This window comes from Staurois parvus, unplaced genomic scaffold (genome assembly GCF_062004578.1).
Source record: "Staurois parvus isolate SC_StPar_1 unplaced genomic scaffold, SC_StPar_1.0 ptg001125l, whole genome shotgun sequence".
NCBI lineage: Eukaryota > Metazoa > Chordata > Amphibia > Anura > Ranidae > Staurois > Staurois parvus.
Window position 1 is genome coordinate 183,681 of NW_028318921.1, and position 12,748 is coordinate 196,428.

The 12,748-nt window shown below is 40.9% G+C and overlaps 1 protein-coding gene across 1 annotated transcript in view; it reads left to right on the top strand.

Annotated features, from left to right (window-relative positions):
• The window catches only part of LOC149440041 (serpin E3-like), a 52,987-nt gene extending 47,964 nt beyond the window's left edge, over nt 1-5,023 (top strand). The window contains exons 8-9 of the mRNA XM_089659011.1: nt 1,190-1,273; nt 4,844-5,023. Of these exons, the coding sequence (XP_089515137.1) occupies nt 1,190-1,273; nt 4,844-4,887 (128 nt within the window). The 3' untranslated portion in view covers nt 4,888-5,023. The remainder of the gene's footprint in view (nt 1-1,189; nt 1,274-4,843) is intronic.
• The last annotated feature ends 7,725 nt before the right edge of the window (nt 5,024-12,748 follow it).

Genomic DNA, 12,748 nt, shown 5'->3' on the forward strand with positions numbered 1-12,748 from the left:
GAATACATCAGAATACTTGAAGAGGTCATGCTGCCTTATGCTGAAGAGGAAATGCCCTTGAAATGGGTGTTCCAACAAGACAACGACCCCAAACACACCAGTAAACGTGCAACATCTTGGTTCCAGACCAACAAGATTGACGTTATGGAGTGGCCAGCCCAATCGCCGGATCGTAATCTAATAGAAAACTTGTGGAGTGACATAAAAAATGCAGTTTCTGAGGCAAAACCAAGAAATAGAGAAGAACTGTGAAATGTAGTCCAATCATCCTGGGCTGGAATACCTGTTCACAGGTGCCAGAAGTTGGTTGACTCCATGCAACACAGATGTACAGCAGTTCTCAGAAACAGTGCTTATACAACTAAATATTCATTAAGTGATTCAAAGGAAAGCAAAATCTTCAAACATTTTTCAGTTTATATAGTGAATGTTTGAGTTTGTAAAGAAGAATACAAACACTGCTATTTTTTTGAACAGTCTAATATTCACTTTTCTTCAATTTTTTTTTAGAGGAACAACACAAATTTGATCTATTTTTCTTCATGTTTTGATTTGGAATAGAATGTGTCGTGTTCCCAATGCATTTGTGTGTATGGAAATAAAAGCTATTAGAAGGATTTTGAGCTTTATTCACTTTTTTCAACACACTGCTATTATTTTGAACACAACTGTACATACTGTGACAAGAGCAGTACAGTGTTACCATAGTGCTACATATCACTGTGTTACTCTAGGGAGGTGATCAGGATTTTTTTTTACACACCATGATTTCTTATAACAGTGATAATCACTGTTAAAAGTAATAATATTTTATGAATGGCATCCATTCATCCAGTATGTACTATTGTGAAACTGTGATTAGCCTGTGCTATGTGCTATGGTACAGATGCACTTGATTGGCCCTGTCTGTACCATGTACCACCTGTCAAACTCTGAAGTCCGAGCTAAAATGGCTGCAGCCACGGCATATGTACAGCCCCATCACATGATATTATAATTCTGGTAGGAAGCAGGGGGTGGGAAAACTATGTCTCAGCCACCTATTTTTTCCTCCCCCACCCGAGTGTGTGAAATAGCTCTTACTGTGGGATTGAGAGTGAATAGCTTTCTTACATTGCTGATTCTGTAAAAGGTTTTTTTTTTATATTAGCTGCATGTCTAAATGTCTCTTTTTAAATGTGTTGTTCAGCCATGGTGTTGCTGAAGAGGTCCCGCATGCCTGTATTTAAAGCGGACAGACCATTCTTCTTTTTCTTACGGCAAGCAAGCTCAGGTATGTTACTTCTCTTAATTTAAGTTTTGGGTTTTTTTCCTTCATGTCAGAAATGAATGTTTTACTTTCCCATATTGTAGTCCCAGGAATTGGAGGAAAACAAATTATTTCACATATTAAAGTGGGACAATAGACAAAAAGTAAAATTAAATGACACATGCAATAATACTGCCACTTCAGCTCCAGGAAGGTTTTACCCTCTTCATAACCAGGTCATTTTTTTCTATTCAGCACTGCACTATAACTGCTAGTTGCATGGTCATGCAGCACTGCACCCAAACAAAATGTATATTTTTTTTTTTCACACAAATAGAGCTTTCTTTTGGGGGTATTTGATCACCACTGGGTTTTTATTTTTTGCAAAATAAATAAAAAAAAGACCAGAAATTTTGGAAGAAAATATTTTTTAGTTTTTTTTTAACTTTTTACTGCTGTAAGACATATCCAATATAAAGTATGTAAAAAATAAATTTTCTTCAAAAAATGACTAAAATGTATTCTGCTACATATCTTTGGTAAAAAAAAATAAGTGTATATTGATTGGTTTGCTTGAAAGTTATAGCGTCTACAAGCAATGGTACATATTGGAATTATTTTTTTTTTGTGCACTACTAATAGCGAACAGCAACGTATAATGGGACTGCGATAGTGTGGCTGGCAATCTGACACAACCGCCACTGACATCACCAGTGACATTAATACATTGATCAATGATAATACTATCACTGTGCTAATGACACTGGCTGGGAAGGGGTTAACATCTAGGGCGATCAAGGGGTTAAATGTGTGTATTATGTGTTGCTTTTACTAACAAATCTCTTTCTTATTCCTAATAAGAAGCAGAGAGATCATTCCCTCTGTACAGAGGCCTGTGTTGAGTGTTAAAGGGCTCTGGGCTATGATTGGGCACAATCCTCCCCCTGCCCCCCCCCCCTTTTTGATTTACCTGTAACCCTGTTTGGATTATGGTTACTTATGCCTGTTATACCATCACTTTGTGAGTATATTTCCTTAATAATAAAATTAGTCACTATTTATTGAGGTAATGCGCAAGGTTTGTGCGCTCTTTCATCTTCCTCTATGATTGGGCACAGCCAGTCAGCAGGTCCCGGCCAGGACTTGCTGACAGACTCCTGCTGTATACAATCACAGCGCTTGGCTGCAAGGGGGAGGGGGGGTGGGGCGTATGCACTCATCCTATACCTGGAAGCAGGCAATGACATACCAGTACGTCGCTGTGCCTGCACAGACAACTTATCCGCAGTACATGGTGGGTGGTCTTAAGCGGTTAAAGCGGAACTAAACCCTCCTATCCTTTACAGCCAAGGAGGCTTCCGGTTCTCGAGAGCACAAGCAACTGTGACAGTTATCATTAGTGGCATGCCATAAACGTAACGGTTTTGAGAACCCGTTAAATTGATGGGTTTAGTTCTGCTTTAACACAGCACTTTTTGTTATTCAAAGTCCCTGTAATGATTTTGTTACCCGATAATCCTGCTATTAGATCTGTTATTTTTGCACATTTTGTAATGGGCCAAGCAATCCAGCACAAGTGCAATTAAAGGGAATGGGAAAAATCATATTGCACTGCTGGTGAGGCTTACAGACGTCAGCGTTTACACTGTTTATACAAATGAGAAAAAAAAATCTGTTGCTGTAATTACTTAGAAAGTGTAAGCTGGATTTGGGCTTTAATTTAGAACGTAATGTCCGTTTATAATCATGAAGACAACCCTGTCCTCATAGACTCCTGCATTTGTCTGCACCGCACAGCACATCACACCAAAACCGTGCTGTGAAAGGTGACCTGTGTTTATCCAGTGTGGACAATGCAGATCACTGCAGATAGTGTGAAGGAGCCCTTAATCAGCAAGTATATGAGGAGTTTATCTTAGGGGAGCATATCTGGCTTCACAAGGCAAGGAGAAAAAATTGCATATTAGTATGGGTCATGATGGGACGGGAGGGAAGGATGACCAAAAATGTGTTTTATCCCAGAGTAGGGCTTTAAAGTGGTTGTAAAGGCTCAAGATTTTTTTTTCACCTTCATGCATTCTATGCATGAAGGTAAACACCGTTCGTGAGGCTCCTCCCACAGGACCCCTGAACTCGATCTCGGTCCACTGATGTGCACGGGAGCCTTGGCTGCTCCATGTCTCTCTCTCCTCATTGGTTGAGACACAGAAGCAGGAGACATTGGCTCTCACTGCTGTCAATCAGAGCTGGTGAGCCAATAAGGAGAGGGCGAGAGTGGGGTTGTGCCATGGCTCTATGTGTCTTATGGACACAGAGCAGGGCATGGGAGTGAGCACACACCAGCACCCCCATAGCAAGGCACTTGTCAAGAGGGAGGAGCCAGGAGCACCAGCAGGGGACTCGAGAAGAAGAGAATCAGGGCTGCTCTGTGCAAGACCACTGCACAAAGCAGGTAAGTATAACTTTTTTTTTTTTTTTATAAGGAACCTTTAATATCACTTTAATGCATTCTCTGCATCAAGGTAAAAATCTTTATTAGCACACCCCCCAGCCCCCTGAAATATTTACCTGAGCCAGCGCTGTGCATGTCTGGAACAGCTATTCTTCCCTGTCTCACAGGCTTGGCTGAGAGCACTGCTGTCATTCAAAACCTGTCAGCATAGAGCTTGAAGTGGGGCCAAGCTTGGGAGTGAGCACGCACATGTGCCCCCATAAGGGGGGGGGGGGGATCCAGGACTGTATAATAATATAATAATTTTAATTTAAAAAAAAAGTTTAAGGCTTTACAATCACTTTAAGAGCAGAAGATTGTGCAGTGGTTGTTGAGAAATATCAGGTAATGTGCAGTTGCAAAGAGATTGTCACGAACCAAGGTGCTATATAGGATTCCTGAGCCAGTAATCTAGTCTTTTCCATTCATCTAAATGTGACCATACACGTTACAATCTGATTGGATTGTTTAGCTTCGTTCTCATATTACAGTTTTGGTAAATGGAGATTGTACAATTAATTTGAATTCGGCCACACATGCCCTTACATTAGATCTAGTGCAGATTTTAGAAACAAATTATAGAGTGTAAGTCCGCATGCACACTGTACGTTTCTATGGCTTTTTTTGGCTTTTGGTGGTTTTTGCTACAGCCGGTAAACTCCCCAGCATGTTATCCTATGTGTCCATACATAGACTGTAATCAGCATTTTTTTGGCTGGAAAAAACCCCAGAACTAGTGGGTTTCTAGAGGAGTTTTTTAGTTGTAAAACACGGCAAATGAGCAAAAAAAAAAAAATTGAAAAAAACACCAAAAACTGCAAACATAAAAAAAAAGTTGGCTAAACGCTAAAGCAAAACCTCTAAAAAACGCACGTTTTTAACGTGACTTTACACATCTAATGTTACCAGCATTATTAAAACGCCCCGTGTGCACGCAGCCTAATACAATGACACAGCATTATTACAAAGCATCACCTGTGCCGGGGTGGGCATAGATATCTTCGATAAATTCAATTATGTTGTCTTAGACATGTGTATTCATTGTTTTAATGTCCACCTGTATCCTGGCCCCTAACCTGTGCTCTCTTATGTTATCCTTTTAGGCTCGGTGCTATTCATTGGGAGGGTCACCAACCCCTTGCATTAAACATACATTCTACGCATGCTTTGAGAAGACAAATCAGAGTACTGTTGTATTTATTAAAGGATTCAATTCAAAATTTTTTTTTTTTGTTTTTTTTAGATACCTGTGTTAATAAAACAGTGATACTTTTTATATAGAAGGTGTCTGCCTTATTTATTTATTTTTACGTAAACCATGCAAGAGCTGGCTTTGAACAAGTTTGCTTTCTTACTTTTTTTTTTTTTTATTAAACTTGCGCATCTAAGTCCAAATGATTAAAGCAGAACTTAAAGCAGCCAAAAACAACAAAAATAGTCTAATTAAAGACAAAACAGAAAAACCAGCTTGAGTTGCAATATTCACCTTTAATCCAGGGATTTCCCACCAATAGATGTCTTCATTGATCATAATCATTTAGCCAGTTTCCTCTGAGCCCAGGTCGTCCCAGACGTGCCCTGTGACTTGATGGTAAAAGGAAAAGCAGTATAGTGATGAGCTCAGCTCTTTGGCACTGTTGTCTCCTCCTATCAGGGTGCTTCTGGTCTCTGTGCTGCCTATTCCTCAGAGTCTAGTCTGCTATACAGGGATTACCAGAGGCTGATACCAAGTCTCCAAATTTGCTTTCCCATATTCAGGTTTTTGTACTGCTAACATTGTACAATACATTTAATGATGAATGTATGATTACAAAGCTGCAATAATGTGCATCTTTCCTATCTGTCTTGAGTTCAGTAAAGATACATAGGCATATTACCGATCCAGCCGGTCATGCGGTTCATCCACTAGCCATAGGCCCATACCTACTGGGATCTGTTCCTCCCTGCAGTGTACACCAGATATGAACAGGCTGCACTTCTTCCATTTCTTGCTTGATGTCGAACAAGCTTTATTACAGTTAGTGAAAACTCACAAAGCGTGGCGTATTGCTCAATGCCAGACCTGCTCCTACTCCTTCAGTGTGTTTTTCCCCAATAACGGCTTAATCACTATCTGGGAGAAAAGTCACAGTAAAATTGTTGGATACAAGACAAAAACAAAAAGCGGAAGTGCAGCCTGTTTTTATGTGGATACTACCTAGAGTACAGCTTTAACACCCTCCCTCCAGCAATACACATATACAGTACCTTGAAAAAGTATTCATACCCCTTGAAATTTTCCACATTTTGTCATGTTACAACCAAAAATGTAAATGTATTTTATTGGGATTTTATGTGATAGACCAGCCTTTCTCAACCAAGGTGCCTTGGCAAAATGTCTAAAAATTGCCCAAAATTGTGTACAATCCAGCGGGTGGATCAAGCCTGCCTTTTAGTTACACAAAGCCACAGGTTTTCATTGTGCACCTTTTACCTGCCAGTGTCCTGACAACCAATGACATCATCAGTTGATAAGGAGGATGTCAGCTGCCTGCACAGCATCCTGGTTTGACTCTCCCCTGCCCCTCTCCATCAGTGCTGAGGTCACATTAACTCAGTGATGGAGAAAAACTGAGGGAGAAGAGAAACATCAGAATACTACTCAGCACCAGTGTGCAGAAGTGTATTTGCTTTGGAATAAATCACCTCTGATGTTGCTGCATTAAATAAAAAAATTAGAATAGTTTTTCACATTTTAGAATGGGGTGCCCTTTTACAGTTATGGACAGTCTTGAGGTATCCCATTTTAGAATGGGGTGTCTCAACACTGTCTATAATTTTAAAGGGTGCCTCGGGACTGTTCATAATTTGAAAGGGTGCCTTGACTGAAAAAAGGCTGAGAAACACTGTGATAGACAACACAAAGTGACACATAATTGTGAAGCGGAAGGAAAATGATAAATGGTTTTCAAAATTTTGTACAAATAAATGTCTCCGTGCCTTTATATTCAGACCCCCTAAGTCAATACTTTGTAGAACCAGCTTTCTCTGCAATTACAGTTGCAAGTCTTTTGGGGATGTTTCTACAAACTTTGCATATCTAGAGAGTGAAATGTTTGCCCACTCTTCTTTGAAAAATAGTTCAAGCTCTGTGAACAGCAATTTTCAAGTCTTGCCACAGATTCTCAATTGGATTTAGGTCTGGACTTTGACTGGTCAATTCTAACACATGAATATGCTTTGATCTAAACCAGGGGTCTCCAAACTTTCCAAAAGTCCAGTTTACTGCCCTTCAGACTTTAGGGGGCCCAGATTGTGGAGAGCAGGGGTAGAAAGTCTCAGGGCCAACATCAATGAGCGTAAACAAGGTCTCAGGTGTGGTGTTTAGTTGCATAGTGCCTGTGGTCAGTAGGAGGAGTAGTACCCCATTGTTCCTATCACTGGAAGGAATATTGCCCCATCATTGATGTTATTGGATGTAATAAGGCCCCATCATTGATATTAGTGGGAAGAATAGTGTCCCATTGTTGGTGTCAGTTGGAGAAGTATGCCCCACTTTGGAGTCAGTGTTAGGAATACTGCCCCAAGGGCCGGGTAAAGGCTAGCAAAGGGCCACATCCGGCCCTCGGGCCAGTTTGGAGACCACTGATCTAAACCATTCCATTGAAGCTCTGGCTGTATTGTTCAGGGTTGCTGGAAGGTGAACCTCCGCCCCAGTCTTAAAGCTTTTGCAGACTCTAACAGGCTTTCTTCTAAGATTGCCCTGTATTTGGCTCCATCCATCTTCCCATCAACTCTGATCAGCTTCCCTGTCCTTGCTGAAGAAAAGCATCCCCACAACATCATGCTTCCAGCACGTTTCACAGTGGGGATGGTGTGTTCAGAGAGATGTGCAGTGTTAGTTTTCCGCCACACATAGCGTTTTGCTTTTAGGCCAAAAGGTAAAATTTTGGTCTCATCTGAAGCACCTTTTTCCACGTTTGCTGTCCCCTCCACATAACATCTTGCAAACTGCAAATGGGACTTCTTTTAGCTTTCTTCTTGCCACTCTTCCATAAAGGCCAGATTTGTGGAGTGTATGACTAATAGTTGTCCTGTGGACAGATTCTCCCACCTGAGCTGTGTATCTCTGCAGCTCCTCCAGAGTTACCATGGACCTCTTGGCTGCTTCTCTGATTAATGCTCTCCTTGCCCAGCCTATAAGTTTAGGTGGACGGTCATGTCTTGGTAGGTTTGCAGTTGTTCCATACTCTTTCCATTTTCAGATGATGGATTGAACAGTGCTCTGTGAGATGTTCAAAGCTTGGGATTTTTTTTTTTTTTTATAAAAAACCCTGCTTTAACCTTCTCCGCAACTTTATCCCTGACCTGTCTGGTGTGCTCCTTGGCCTTCTTGATGCGGTTTGTTGACTAATGTTCTCTAACAAACCTCTGAGGGCTTCACAGAACAGCTGTATTAATATTGAGATTACATTACACCCAAGTGGACTCTATTTACTAATTAGGTGACTTCTGAAGACAATTGGTTCCACTAGATTTTAGTTAGGGGTATTAGAGTAAAGAGGGCTGAATACAAATGCACGCCACACTTTTCAGATATTTATTTGTACAAAATGTTGAAAACCATTTATCATTTTCCTTCCACTTCACAATTATGTTCCACTTTGTGTTGGTCTATCATATAAAATCCATTTGTTTTTTGGTTGTAACATGACAAAATGTGGAACATTTCAAGGGGTATGAATACTTTTTCAAGGCACTGTATGTGACAGCACACTGATGGGTATTACTTCAGAGCTTGGTACATGTGTGTACAGCCAGGATCACTGTTCTGTGCTGGAAGTGCTCCTACTCTGCACCCGAGACAGCGCTGTTGTCAACAACTCCAGGGTCACTGTTTTAAATGGAACTAAACCCACTGGTTTAAACGTTAAAGTGTAACACTTACATATTACTTAGCATGCATATAACATTAAAAAAATATCTGATGTCTGCTTTAAGTTAAAAAAGCTGCCTATATATGTACAATATGTTTAAAAGAAAAGTATGCACTTAGTACTTGAACCCAAACCAAATTCAAATAAATCACAACTGCAGCCACAAAACACCTAATACCAAGTGTATAACAAAAGTGAACCCAAATAAAATGTGGCACTGTGTCCCTTAAATCTCAATAAAACTCCTATAATAAATATTATACAACATGCAAGCAAAATGTCCTTTTTCAAAAATTTTGTGTTAGGAGATGATACCACTGTTGCATAAATGTCAGATAATAAGCGGTCTTCATATAATAAAAAAAAATTCTACATACCTGTAAACTCCATTTCTTGGAGTACATCACAGGGGGACACAGAGCCAGCTATAATCATTAATATCTGGGTTATGCGCCACCTATAGGTGAATTGACACTGGCAGACCAAAAGGTATCCCTATATAACCCCTCCTACACAGGAAGTACCTCAGTTTTGTAGCAAACAATGAATACCAGAAAGAGGGGAGGAACCTCTGTGTCCTGTGATGAACTCCAAGAAATAGATTTTACAGGTAAGTATATAGAAAAAAAATTCCTATTTTCTTTATTGTACATCACAGGACACAGAGCAGGCCATTATTAATTACAAGTACTTGTATAGCACTGTCAATTTACGCAGCACTTTACATTGTACATTTACATCGGTCCCTAACCCTCAAGGAGTGTACAACCTAAATGTCCCTAAGCTATATTCATACATACACATACTAGGGCCAATTTTAGGCTGGAGCCAATTAACCTACCAGGATGTCTTTGAAGTGTGGGAGGAAACCCACACAGGCACAGGCAGAACATGCAAACTACAGGCAGGTGGTGCCATGGTTGGGATTCGAACCTATAATCACTACCATCTGGGATGTCCCAAAGCAATCCATTTGAGGGGAGGAAGACAATCTCAGACACTGTAATCAGCCCGAGGACCTACTCCATCGCCTCTAACACACTCTGGCCGAAAGCAGAATCCTCAGTAGCTCTAACATCCACTTGGACCGTATCTAGGATCAACCCCAAATAATCCAGACTTTGAACTGGCTCTAAGGCCAACTTCTTGAAGTTTAGGATCCAGCCTAGGTGTTCTAGAACATGTACTGCATGAGTCACATTTCGCCTTAAGCTTGCTCTCTGAGTAATATGTCATCCAGATACCCTAGTACTGATATTGCTTGGGCTCTTAGTAGGCCCAATACTAGAGCCAGAACTTATTTGAAAACACGAGGGGCCGTGGCAAGCCCGAAGGGCAGAACCACAAACTGAAAATGATGAAGTTCTACTGCACAGAAACCATTGATGAGGTTGGAATATTGGTACATGAAGACATGCGTCCTTGATGTCTATGTACGCTAGAAAATCCCCTATCTGCAGCGAGGCCACTACTGAATGGACTGATTCCATCCAAAACAAACAAAAAGAATTTGGTTCAGAGCCTTGAGATCTAGTATAGGCCTCACGTCTCCATCTGGTTTTGGAACAGGTTCGAGTAGAAGCCCCTGAACCTCTCGTTTGATGGCACTTCCACAATTTTGATAAATTGCCCCACTGTGCCCGACAGAAGAGAATTACTGCCGTGTGCTGTTATTGGGAACTGCTAAGAAGCCATTATATATACAGTAAGTGTTGGAAATGGATATTATTTCCTAAAAGGGAAACTTTGAAATAATATTTATATGACTGCACAGGCATTTTTAGCAGTCATTACCTCAGTGTCCGAATATTTCAACTCTCTTGACTCATGCTAAACTAGTGATGTTTGAATACCTGGTTACTGCAGAAACGTTTGTGATTATATTAACTGTGTTGAACCTCATTCTACTCTTAAAAAATAAAAAAAATAATTAGTCTTTCCTTGGGTTACAAGTTGCACTAAATAATTCATGTATAGCCAAAATGTTTACGCTTTTTAGAGTAGGAAAAGGTTCAATCCAGAAAGTAAAAATCACACACGGTACTTTAAAAACAGACATCTTAGATGTACTTTGCGGCTTCCTTAAATCTTTTCATGCCAGCCAAATGCAGCCACTAGGTGGGTGGGCCTTAACGCTGAGAGGCCACACAGATATGTGATTATCAGTGCCCTGCAGTCAGTGCCTCCCACCAGTGACCATCATTACTGCATATCAGTGCAGCATCATCAGTGCCCCATCAATGCCCATTAGTGCAACTTATCAGTGCCACCTCATCAGTACTACCTATCCGTACAGCCTCATCAATACACATCAGTGAAGGAGAAAAAATGACCTGTTTGCAAAGTTTTATAATAGAAACACAGCAAAAAAAAAACTTTTTTTTTTTCAAATTGTTTGCTCTTTGTTTATAGTGCCAAAAATAAAACACCCAGTGGCGATTAAATACCACCATAAGAAAGATCTACTTGTGTGCAAAAATTTCATATGGGTACAGTGTTGCATGACCGCGCAATTGTCAAAGTGCGACAACACTGAACGCTGAAAAGTGGCCTGGGCACGAAGGTGGTAAAAGTGCCCGGAAGGCAAGTGATTAAAGACATTGTCTTTGGGTGTGCAAACCCCCCCAGGTTGCTAGAGTACTAGCGTAGATAAATTTAGTTTAGCTCCTCTATAGCCAGAGAAGCAGAGTTTAATGGAATAGGAATTGAATAGGAAAGGCTGTGCAGAGCTCCACAGGCTGTGGTCTTGCTACTTCCCAGTCTTCTGGAACTTTATGGATAGTACCAGAAGCTAGTGGCTGCAGCCTGAATATTTATGGATTCCACCAATCCCTGGGAGGCAGGGCCCAGACAGAGTGGAGATAACCCATAAATACTGAGAAGTCTGGCAGTCTGGGAGCAGAATCTGGATTCATGTCATCTGGAGGGACCCCCCTTTGCTGAGGGCTCTTCCACTGGGGGAAAAAGGAAAAGAGAGAAGAATGCGGCTCCACGACTTCACTCAGCCATAGTTCCAGCTAGGCCTAGCTGGAGACTCCAAGCCAGAATCAGCCGGTTTAGCATCAAGGCCCATAAAGCAGCTCTCTGGAAACATTTAAAAGGGACTGAGTAAGTACCTACCAGCCAATATACTCAAAGCCATACAGAAGACCATTTAGTGCCATGCCGCACATGTCTGGGACTTGGGGGACAGCTGGAGCGCAGTGCAAGACAGCCAGGAGCACCCCCAATATCTCTAACTTGGGTCGAAAGCAGTCTAATGCCATGAAACACAGCCAAGAGCTGCGTCTATAACTTTGACTTGTTGAAGCTTTGTTCATTTTACACGCAGTGCCATAATTCACGTTGGTGTGCAGTTTAGTTTAAAGCAGTATACTGCAGCCAAAGACTTTGGCAGGTCCTCAACCGTTGATAGTTTGCAGCACTGCTTCAGTTGGGGCATCCCCTGTACCCCTAACCAGGATTTACCCAAAAATAAAACAAAGAAAAACCAGAACCCCTAGACTGTTTTATGGAGCCATTTGGAGTGTGTGGAACATTCCTATTGCCACGCTGTGGGTGCTGTGTAGGGGAAAAGCACGAAATTCAGTGGCGCTACAGGTGTTAAGGGAGAGAGCCTATTCCAGATATGAAACACAGAAACCTAGCCTTAGTAAATTAGTCCAGCTGTGGATCAAAATCTCTCCCTTGAAATACCTGTTTTCAGGGAACCCATGCTAAAATTTATATCTACAGCTCTATGGAGGAAAAAAAAAACACTTGAGACTGACTTTATACCTGGCAGTTATGTGTCATCACTAGTGATCCTGGACAAAAAGTTCAAAGAGCTAATGATGGTGCACTCTGTTCTTTACAATATGACATATTTTTGCATTATCAGATAGGTACACATACACATTGTACAGGAAATGCCAAAACAAACGACTTTCATGAAAGGATCGCAAAGCTACAAATTTGAAAACAAAGAATGACTTAAATATACATCAACATGTTAAATCTTTTGACATTGATTGGTTTAAATTTACCTCTTAATGTTTGGCTTAAATTGGGTTTAAATCCAATACTAGATCTGATGAATAGCGCCCAGACAAG